Source organism: Cydia splendana, chromosome Z (assembly GCF_910591565.1).
Source record: "Cydia splendana chromosome Z, ilCydSple1.2, whole genome shotgun sequence".
Lineage (NCBI taxonomy): Eukaryota > Metazoa > Arthropoda > Insecta > Lepidoptera > Tortricidae > Cydia > Cydia splendana.
The window spans coordinates 5,340,453-5,352,466 of NC_085987.1; the positions used below are offsets into that span (position 1 = coordinate 5,340,453).

Consider the following 12,014-nt stretch of genomic DNA (forward strand, 5'->3'; position numbering starts at 1 on the left):
AGCTATTGAATTAGTCGAAATAGAGATTCCAAAATACATTGGGAATGGGAGAGTAAAAATGATTTTCTTGTAAGTACGCGTATACAGTATATTTACTTGTTCAAGTTTTATAAAAATAAATACGTTTCTACTTTAGAATATTCATCAGTTTCATCACAAGTCGCCCTGGAACCCTGGATTAACTTTTACCGAAAGGCGAATACAGACAGTTGAAACAGTAGGAGTGTTTGTACATTGTCCGATCCGATGTCGGATGTCGGAATCGACTACGAAGAAGCAAAAGTAAAAAAGTATAACTCAAGATCCCATACAAAATGTCAGTTAACGCAAACGGGTACGTCACGTCACGTTAACGAATGAAATTTACACTAGGGGTGCAGATTTGCAAAAAGTTACAGAAGTTTTCGGAAAGGCTATAGTCGGTTTTCCATAGTAAGTTGGCCCTTAAGTCAATTTGATTCGGGTTTTTTTTTGTGTGTACCTCTTATGGTGAAGGATATTTTTGCTGAGTATCAACATCTTACTAGTGACAGTTTGACTTATGATTTTTTTTTCTTTAATGTATTGTTTTTCGGGATGTATTCAAGCGATTTGCTTAATTTTTTTTTAAATAGTGTTCTTTATTTAGATATATCATCGATACTCAAAAATCGAATTCCAGTTGTCATATAAAAAAATAGATAACAAAAATAAAACATTTTTTTTATGTCGTGGTGAAGTAGTGACACCTCTAATTTTTTTTTCTAGTTGTAGGCCAAACATTGGCCTACTACTTGCCTAAATATCACAATTTTCCAAACGGTACTTCCTGTCAAAAATTAGCAATGTGTGCGGTTAAGTTCTGTACTCAATCGATGTTTTTCAATGTAGTATATAAACATTAAGTTGTCATTGGCATTATACTCTTAAATACGACAACCTGATAAGAAATCGCAAACATAATCGAAGATTTTATATACTACATTGAAAAACACCGATCGAGAACAGAACTTGACCACACACATTGCTAATTTTTGACAGGAGTACCGTTTGGAAAATTTTGATATTTAGGCAAATAGTAGGCCAATGTTTGGCCTACAACTAGAAAAAAAACCGGCTAAGTGCGGGTCGGACTCGCAAACGAAGGGTGCCGTACCATTATCTATAAAAACGGTCACCCATCCAAGTACTGACCCCGCTCGACGTTGCTTAACTTCGGTCAAAAATCACGTTTGTTGTATGGGAGCCCCACTTAAATCTTTATTTTATTCTGTTTTTAGTATTTGTTGTTATAGCGGCAACAGAAATACATCACCTGTGAAAATTTCAGCTGTCTAATAGCTATCACAGATCACGAGATACAGCCTGGTGACAGACGGACGGACGGACGGACGGACAGCGGAGTCTTAGTAATAGGGTCCCGTTTTACCCTTTGGGTACGGAACCCTAAAAAATGCTATGCGTATTTTATTTTTAACTTAAATCTAATGAACCGTTAATGTGTGATTCAGTAACAAAACAGACAAAAATAAAACATTTTCACCACACCAGCTCGGAAAGGCTTACTTTGCATTGCACTTCAAAAACTGATAGCAAAGTTCCATTTTATTCACATGTGAGGCAAAGTAATCAAATGCAAATTTTGAGTTCTTTTCTTATGTTCGCTATTAGAATTGACTTTTAAATGATGATTTTAGATGATAAATAACATTCATTTGGATTTGATTTGGTTTGGTTTTGTTTGATAATTATTATACATTTAATATTTGCTTCGGGTTGGTGTGGTGAAAATTTTTGTGTTTCACTCGGGGGCAAATTTTGTTTAACCCTCGTGCTTAAAAACCCTCGCAACGCTCAAGATTCCATTTTTCGAACCACTCGCTACGCTCGTGGTTCTATTTTGGAATCTTTCGCTTGCTCGGGTATCAATATTAGCACGAGCGGTTAAACAACAACTTTCCCCCTTGTAAAACAAATAACTATACATACAACTATGATGATCAAAGGCATCTAGTATAAAACAGAAAATAGTCATATAAGTATGTCATTCATGGTAGGTATTCAAGAAAAAATAAATATTAGGTAAGTGCAAACAACTCGCATTTATTTTAAAAATTGTTTTGAACAAATAATAAGAGCTTAGTAACTCGTTATTAACAAACTGTACTATCTTATTACTTCATAAGCAATAGAGCAATAGGGTATTTGACGACTAGTCAAATCAGTTTCTTTTTTCGAACTGTCAAAACAATTTTGCTACTATACAATTTATATGAAACACTAGCATGTGACGTCACAATCAAATTACCTACTCTTTATAGTATTATACGGGTTTATAAATAGAAATTGTGTCTAAAAATAACTACTGTCCACGTTTTTCTATTAAGCTTCTGGTGCTTTATTTCATGCATAGTGTAAAATAATTTATTTTAAATAAAATCGTAACTCGTTATTAACAAACTGTATCATATTACTTCATCAGCGACAGAGCAATTAACGCGCACTATTTACCATTAAAAAAAACAACGGGTTGCACTCCGGGAGTGCCGACAGAAGTGAAAACTCAATAACTAGTCCAAAATGTTTGCAGCACTATGTATAATTGACCCATCCTCCTTTCTATTGAAAAACTTTAGTTCCGAAATTGCTGGCCAGTGAACTTAAATTTGTAGCGTTAATTGTTTAAAATTCGAATAGAAATTGTAAAGTTACCTTGCAGACCTCGCATCTAAATATATTTGGTCATGATATTTTGAGTTTTATTCACCAGTACTAGAGTTCACTTTTATTAGCGATTTCATCAAGATGAGATTTTATTGAATTATTGAATTATATTGGAGTGATAAAGTTAGAATGTAATCTCACAGGATCATCGTATTTCAGCCCGTACAAGATTAGAACATTGAGCTTTATTGCTTAATATAAAAGTCCAGTTTTAAATAATTGACCTGATTATGATACGTTATGAGTGTTATGACTAAAGTTCTTTGGTGAATAACATTGTCCGTCACACATGACATAAGTCACGCAAGCGCCCTGCGCCGCCTACATGAAACAGCCGGCTCAGGCATACATTTTCGCCGTGCGGTAGAAAGAGAGGAGAGACGCCTTCGCGTTACGCGTTACGCTGTCCCGAGTTTATCATTTTTTCCCCGCCTCAAAAAGTGCTCAGCGCCGCTAAAGAAGTTTTCACTTCAAAAAACAACGGGTTGCACTCCGGGAGTGCCGACAGAAGTGAAAACTCAATGACTAGTACAAAATGTCTGCAGCACTATCTATGTATGATTGACCCATCCTCTTTTCTATTGAAAAACTTTAGCTTAAGGTGGTTCTACTTGCTCGAATTTCATACAAACTTTCTTGTTAACTCACTACTATTCTGTAGGGTGTCTTCACTTGAATACGTAATGTTTGGGTAGTATATATATTTCTTACTGCGCCAAAGTAACAAAATACTAGAAATTGATTAATATTTTTAAGAAAAAAGCCTTTGAAAATTAGTAAAATTTTGCCCCATTGCTTGTTTGTGTGAGTGATGCTTATAGTATAGGTGTAATTCTAACATGGCGACTTCTTTGACAAGCAATCATTTTTAATTTATCAAAGGTGTAACAGATGGCATTTTAAAACCGGAACACAGGTTACCTGTGTATTTTGTTTTATCTTCACTCAATAGAGGGAGATAAATTTAATGCACAAAGCATGTTATGAGTATACTCATTTAAGAGTCTCCTTTTTCTGATATAATTTCATTCCCAGATGTAATATAACTTATATTATATATTAAAATACATTTATATAACTATACATTTAATAGAATTAAAGGTCAGTCCAAACAATCATTCGCGTAACGGTCGCCCACCGAAAAGCCTTGTGAATTCTGTTTTCGTCTCGGCAGAAATATAAATAAATGTTCTCTGGAAGCCTATATTTATTCTTACAATGATTTTTAAACTAAAGTAGCTATATTTTTCTCAAAAATATATTTATTGGGAGCAAAATGTCATCTTCTTGTAAATAAACAAGATTCTATATGTTCTGCTTGCGCATAACAATAGTAGATTGTTAACCAAGGGATCATTTCTGCCGAAATCATCAATGATCACCTCGGCAGAAATGATGCCTTTCACCCGAGTTAAACACTTCGCATACAAGGAAAGTAAAATGCATGTGCTTTTTTTAAAACATGACTAAGTATAAATAGTTTTTATAGTATTTTTTTAGGATACTTTCAATTAACAATTTAGCCAAAAGTAGGTATCGTTATTTATGGAATGGGGAGTCAAATATCAGAATGGAAATTATATGAAAAATCCATTTATACCCAAATTTCAATTGCTTATCGTAAAAAAAATCGTACTTGGAATTGGAACCAAAAATGCTCTAGTGCAGTGACGTATCATTTTCTGCACAACTTTTAGAATAACAATGACCCTCTTTCAAAGCATGAGAAATGAAAACGGATATTTCTTGTTTTCTTTGCAAGCATTTTTCTCTCAATAATTTAATCAATTTGCAGCATAGAAAATCGTCATAAATTTATAATCATAAATATCAAAATATAAAAGAACATACATTTTTAGAAGATTTCTAGTTATTCCCCGGGCGACGTTGCCAAATGGTTTGAAAAGGCAACATGCTCGCAACGTTCGGATGTCGGTAAGTCGACAATGAAAAATTCTATTTCAAACTTGATATTTTTGACAGTAATGGGTTACTTAAATATAATAAGAAGGCATGTTTCGCCCGGATCTACTATGGTCAAATGGTCTAGTGGCTTCTAGCTATTGAGTATAAGTCTAAGTTGAACAGCGTTGCCGAGTTCAAATCACGAACAAAGACTGAATTATTTTTGTTTTTTTTTTTTTTTTTTTTTTGCTTTTTATTACCTTATGCGACTGGCAAATATCAATGGATATTTCAAAAAAACATTTTTTTTAATTGAAGAACAGATGATAATGATACGAAAAGTTTAGTAGAAAATACAATATGTAATATATTCAAAAAAATATATAAACTTAAATTAAAAACTACATAAAGCTAAAACTAACTACAACATAAACTAAAATTCAAAAAATTCTAAATATGTATATTTATTTGACAACTTGAATTACAGAGGGGCAGTACCTACAGTGATCCTCACACTAGGTTTAGCCTGTAACGTGGGGATCTAAGCGAAATACAAATTATTATTTCGTACATAAGTTCCGAAAAACTCATTGGTACGAGCCGTGGATTGAACCCGCGACCTCCGGATTGAAAGGGGTTACTATCAAATGTACCTTATCGCTAAAGGACAATATAGCTGAAATGTCTGGATTGTGTTATGTCTTTGTGACAACATAGACATAAATGCTAAATGCCTCTTTAGCAAAACGTCTGGATCTTAGAATGTTACAATTTAAAATGACCTAGCAGTAAAAGTCCTTTATCTTCGAATGTCTTTATTACTTAATATACATAAACGCTAAAAAGTCTGTATTGTGTAATGTCTTTTTCACTAAATGGAATAAACGCCAAACGACTCGTTAGCAAAACGTCTTGATTTTGATATGACACTTGAAATTAAAGCCTTCCCGCACATACTTTGTATTGTAAACACATTGACACATTATAGTTAGGGAGGCGAGGTAGCTAAATGGCGTAATTCAACGGCGCCGTCGAGACCTATCAAAATCGAAAGATAAAATAATTTCGAAAAGAAAAGCTCGTATGGCAAAAACCATTTTAGCGGTGGGTTTGGCGTGTACGGTTTTTCAAAAATGTTAAAAAAAACAGTTACTTGGGCATTCTCGAGCGCGTCAGATATTCATACTACGTATGCCCCGAGTGCCTCTGATAACAACGGTATACTAATCTGCCGGTTTGCGTGGTGGGGGTAGGCATATAAAGTAGTCAAAAATGCAAAAAAAAAAAATTTACTCGAGCGCGTCAGATTTTCGGAAGGGGTGTTAAGTAGGCCCCAAGGAAGCTTCCTTTAAAAAAACTGACGATTTCGGCGTGACGATAAGTTACGATGAATTTTTGAAAATGCAAAAAAAAAAAGTTTTTTTGAAATACTCGAGCGCGTCAGATTTTCATAGGGGAGGTTTATCTCGGTATCCTGAAAGCATATTTTTTTAATCTGACAAAAATGTTGGTGGGTTCTCTTAATCTGACCGAAAACGGTTTTTTGGTTTCTTTTTTTTCCTTTCTTTCTCCTTGATAAAACGGGGAATTTAAGAATGACAATAAAATTACCTTTTTTGTTTATTTAAACTTTTTTTTTGTAAAATGTATCGTTCGCGACTTATATGCCGCAACGCGTTCTTAGGAAGACGAAATGGCTCCTCCACACTTCCGGTCATGCGGAAACCGGCAGATTTTGTATTTTTAGTAAGTTTTAGATTATATTCTTCAAAATAAAAAATAAAAAAATCGCGCTCGAGAATGCCGGATTAACGTTTTTTTTTTACAAGTTCGCGACCCTATAACTCGGCGGCGTCAAGGACTTATCGTCAGATTAGTTAAATTTAGTCTTTAAACACTAAAATCAACCCCCAATATCTTAATCTGAGGCGCTCGAGTATTTCAGACTATCCATTTTTTTTTACTAATCTGATCGTCTATCCTAGGCGCGCGTCACTACATATAGAGCTAAATACTTTACAAGGTTGTTCTATAAGGTCTAAGGTATCTCTCATATCTTAAACTGCCACGCTCGAGTATTGCCGAAAATTCCCCTATTCGCCTCCCTAACTATTACATTTCCAGACGTTTTGCTACTAACTCGTTCTGTGTTCACGTCAATCAAATAATTTTACTTCCGGCTTATTAGGTATTCTAATCATACGGACTATTTATATTTCCAGACGTTTAGCTACTTAGTCATTCAAATTCTTAGCCATCCAGCTAAATTGACTCTTTGCTGACTATTCTACTTTCATGTCGTCCAGCTGAATTGACTCTATGCTGACTGTGTATTTTACTTTTATGTCATCTAGCTGAAATGGTCGTTTAGCGATAAGGTAATTTTGATAGTAACCCATTGAAAGTCGCACGCTCTTACCGCTAGGCCATCAGCGCTTCTATGTGCAACCATATATAGGCAAATAAACGAGTTCGCATCCCATCATAATCACAATATTATATTGTGTTTAAAGAACACTATTCTGTTTTTTTCTGTTTCTCATTACTTCCCCAGAAATGCCACACGCCAGCTTACTTAGTAGTGATAGTACAGTCGCCATCAGATATATCGGAGGGTCCGAGGTGCTCAAAAATATCTGAACACGCACTCTAACGCCTTGACAACAGAGGCGTGTTCAGATTTCAGATATTTGTGAGCGCCTTATCCGCCCCGATATATCTGATGGCGACTGTACTAAGCTAACATTAAAAGCGTTTTTGTAATTTTAGGTAAAATAATTTACGTCATTTTCAATTGATAATAAGAATAAAAACATATAATCTATAAAACTTTTTATAAAATAATAAAAAAAAAAATTAAGCACTGTCGGGATTTGAACCCAGATTCATTGATACTCTAGCTAAAATTTATTCAAAACAGATGTTGTGGGTGCCACAAGCACATGACAATCAACGTCTGAAAATACGTATCAGTTGGTTCTAAGTTACTTGTCAATGTCTCAAATAAGAATTTAAATTCTAAATTGTTCTTCCTAAAAATATTCATGCGCTGCACTGCGCCCTCTAGGTTACTTTACTGTAACATTACAAATCTACTGACATTAGACACTGACTTTAGGTATGTGAGTGTGCGTGAATGCAAGATATTGCAATATTTTGCAGTTTTATTCTCTGATTATTTAGATTAGACACTGTTGAGTATAACATGTTTCGATTTGGACGTAATATTTTTTATTGTTTTCGCCAATATCAACACATCTTATGAAACTGTTTATATTTTGGGAGAAACGGTGAAAATCCACAATTCGTGCACACTGACGCCATCTTTTGGCTGATAATCGGCATCCCATCCCTTTCGAATAGAAATTGTAAAGTTACCTTGCAGACCTCGCATCTAAATATATTTGGTCAATTTTGAGTTTTATTCACCAGTACTAGAGTTCACTTTTATTAGCGATTTCATCAAGATGAAGCTTTATTGAATTATATTTGAGTGATATAAAGTTAGAATGTAACTGTGAGATCCTCGTATTTCAGCCCGTACAAGATTAGAACATTGAGCTTTATTGCTTAATATAAAAGTCCAGTTTTAAATAATTGACCTGATTATGATACGTTATGACTAAAGTTCTTTAGTGAATAACATTGTCCGTGACACATAACGTCAGCGTTACGTTACGCGTTACGCTGAATCGAGTTTATCATTTTTCCCCACCTCAAAAAGTGCTCAGAGCCGCTAAAGCAGTTTTCACTTCAAAAAACCGGCCGGCAAATAAGATAGCCGCACCGCTAAATAACATAAAAAACGGTCACCCATCCAACTCATCCAAGTACTGACCCCGCCCGACGTTGCTTAACTTCGGTCAAAAATCACGTTTGTTGTATGGGAGCCCCACTTAAATCTATATTTTATTCTGTTTTTAGTATTTGTTGTTATAGCGGCAACAGAAATACATCATCTGTGAAAATTTCAACTGTCTAGCTATCACGGTTCGTGAGATACAGCCTGGTGACAGACGGACGGACGGACGGACAGCGGAGTCTTAGTAATAGGGTCCCGTTTTACCTTTTGGGTACGGAACCCTTAAAAATTAGAGGTGTCTCTACTTCACCACGACATAAAAAAAATGTTTTATTTTAGTTTTACTTTTTTTCCATTTTTTTATATGAGAACTGGTATTCGTTTTTTGAGTACCGATGTATACCTAAATAAAGAACACTATTTAAAAAAATTAAGCAAATCGCTTGAATACATCCCGAAAACCAATACATTAAAGAAAAAAATTAATAAAATCATAACTCAAAAACTGTCACTAGTAGGATGTTGATACTCAGCAAAAATATCCTTCACCATAAGAGGTACTCACAAAAAAAACCCGAATCAAATTGACTTAAGGGCCAACTTACTATGGAAAACCGACTATGGCCTTTATCAAAAATTTCTTATTACGAAATTTGTTCAAGTGGAAATATTGCAATTTAAAAACTTTAAGACTAATCTGACATCAATTCGTGTATGTTTATGGGTTTCTATACTGTTTTACACTGTACACTGTGTGCAGAGCTCTTCAGAAAGCACTTAATTAAAGTTTCTTCGAGCAGCAACTAAAACAAAAGTGAAGTAACGTTGCAAACAGCTGCCTTTGATGTCAGCCCACTCGCCTGCCGAGGACGCTACTCTACTAAAGCGCCGTCAAGTTTCAAAAATTACGAAATAATTTCGGAAACTTCTCATAAGTTTGTGTGGGAAATGAAACTTTCCGTTTCCACAACATCCATTTTGTTTATTTCTTGTGTAATTTTCATGATATTTCCGAGAAATTTTCAAACTTTTTGGAAACTTATCGCAAGTGCACATCTGTACGACAGTTAATTTCACAGGATTTACAGTTTACGCCTCATCATATTGGCGCCACGTCCATTATAGGGATGTTTACATATGTACAGGGTTTTTGTTGCTTATTTAAATGCTATGCTTTAATCACGTCAGATACATTAAGTGAATTTGAATCTGCAAAAGCGGCCTTTGGCGAATGTTTCTCAACTATTTTATTAATATCTTATGGCTTAATCGCTCTTCAAACATTTCAGAGCCCCCGCTACGAGCAGCTAGCGAGCAGCGGGCACAGCAGCGCCTCCCCCGCCTCCCGCTTCGTCAGCACGCCCAGCGAGGCGCCCAGCTCGTTCACCGACCCCAGCCCCGACCCCGACCGACCAGGTAGGAACGATATGTAAGTCCCGCCGTTCCAATTCTTACTTATTTCATCCACACACATTTATAGTTTATGTATTATTTACCTGGACCGCCGCATGTGACTGGACCCTGGCTTCGATGCCCCGTAGTAGTTAGTGTTTGTGATTCTATTGGCGTACTGACGTGGTGTAAAGTGAGAGTACTCTCGAAAGTTTATATCTGTTTATCTGTTCTTTGAAGCAGGTATTCGGATGTATGCCGTCTGTATCGTGCTATTTATTTTATCTTTAAGACCTCACCGGGTAGATTATTTTGATTCAGGTATAGTCAAAAACAAATATGACCTCACTTTATGCCAGAGGGGAATGCTTAACCGCTTTTAGAGCTCAGTAACTTTAATTGTGAGCCTAAAGATAAAAACGCAGAAAAATCGGTTTGACATTCACCGCACGAAACGTTTAGTATGCCAATGCCCGGTACATGTTACTTTTTAAATGGTTCTGAGTCCAAAGTTCACGACCATCATCATCAGATTTGATTTTTAATAAAACGTAGATGTCGACTTATGTATGCCATGTAATTTCAGGCAAGAATTCAGTTGATACCCCCGCAGCGATGCACGTGCGTTCGCGTTCGGCGATGGGCGAGCTTCGCCGCAGGAGTGAGCCCTTCGCGTGCCCTAGCGCGTCGCTCGACCGCCGCACCAGCCTCGACGCTCTCCGGCCCGCAGCGGTGGAACTGCAGTCCACGCACCACGAGTCCCGCGCCTCGCTCGCCTCTATACTCACAGAGAACAGTGCCGAAGAACCCGTCGTCAAGTGCAAATACCCCAAATGCGGCTCAAAAGCACCTTTAGCAGACGCGAAACGACACTACAAGACTTGTCACAACTGCTCTACCATGTACTGCTCTAAAGAGTGCCGGAGAGCGCATTGGGAGAAGCATAGAAAGCTGTGTCTACACTCGCGAGCGAGCGCGCTGTGCAGGCAGATCATATCAGCGGCAAAGGAGGACGAGGACTCCCGCAACCAAATAAGCAATGCCGGTCATAAAGGATACCTAGCCCAGGGACGCGGCGTCGTCAAAGTGTTCTTCACGAGCACCGACGCCGCCGAGAAGTTCGTCACCCACGGCTACCAATACTTGACCGAGCCGGAATTCGTGAAATGGTCGTCGCTGCAGCCGAACGAGATGGGCGTCGAACTATACACGGAAGTGGGGAGGTTATGCAAAGCGTACAACCCCGAAACCAGGGTGATATTATACGTTGCCGTTTGCATTATTAGCGAGGTACCGACTAAAGGCGCCGTTAAATGGGAACGGCAGATGGTGTCGCGCTGCGCGAAGCTCCGTCTCAGCAAGTCCGTCACCGCCTCTATCCAAGAACAGAATCGACGGCGCTACAGGAGGGACAGCAAGACCGCGCCGGAGGACAGAGAGACTCTCATCCTTACATCGAAATTGGAAGTCGCCGGGGAGAAGAACGCGGCTACCGCTCACAAATTCCGAGAGATTTGTTTCAATAATATTCTTCTAGAACTAGAAAAACGTGGAGTGACCTTAAAGAAGCACTTCCCTGAAGTGTATTCGAGGTTAGCGGCGTACGTGGACGGCACAAGCGATAGGTTCATACCGATGACTTTTTACCCCAGAGACGCTACGAGTGGAAAGACGTTTATGTGCATAGTCATGCCGGATACTGATGTTGAAGCCACTACGCCGGTCGACGGGAAAGTGACAACTATTGACGTCGGGATCGACCGTTCAAAGCACCAGCTATCAACACCTATGTAAAGCTATGTCCACAACTTGTAAACATGGATACATTTAGCCAATTTTACTATACAAAGGTTTCTAATTAGGTCCTGTCCATATTAGTTAAGTATTATCTGCCAAAATAATTTAAATAAACCTTCAACATATCCCAATTCCTGATTTAAGTAAACGATTGTGCGACTTTAACATAACCTATATTCAAAAATTGCGATGGACTTTATCAGTGACGAAAGCGATGACTGAATGCAAAATACCATGAGCCGACGGCTCGAGAGGGCCTCACAGTCTGAGGCCGTGTGACTGGGACGGGAGGAACTAATTATTTTTGAAATTTCATGAATTTGCTACGAGCCTCTGCCAGTGCAGCTCAGGCACCTGCCGTGTCAAGGATTAACATAAAACACATTACAAGATGTTTAGTAAATTTTCGGAGTGT

The 12,014-nt window shown here is 37.5% G+C and overlaps 1 protein-coding gene across 1 annotated transcript in view; it reads left to right on the forward strand.

The window, feature by feature from the left end:
* Window positions 1-11,648, forward strand: part of LOC134804309 (serine/arginine repetitive matrix protein 2) — a 208,647-nt gene extending 196,999 nt beyond the window's left edge. Inside the window, exons 10-11 of the mRNA XM_063777320.1 lie at window positions 9,700-9,826; window positions 10,389-11,648. Of these exons, the coding sequence (XP_063633390.1) occupies window positions 9,700-9,826; window positions 10,389-11,596 (1,335 nt within the window). The 3' untranslated portion in view covers window positions 11,597-11,648. The remainder of the gene's footprint in view (window positions 1-9,699; window positions 9,827-10,388) is intronic.
* The last annotated feature ends 366 nt before the right edge of the window (window positions 11,649-12,014 follow it).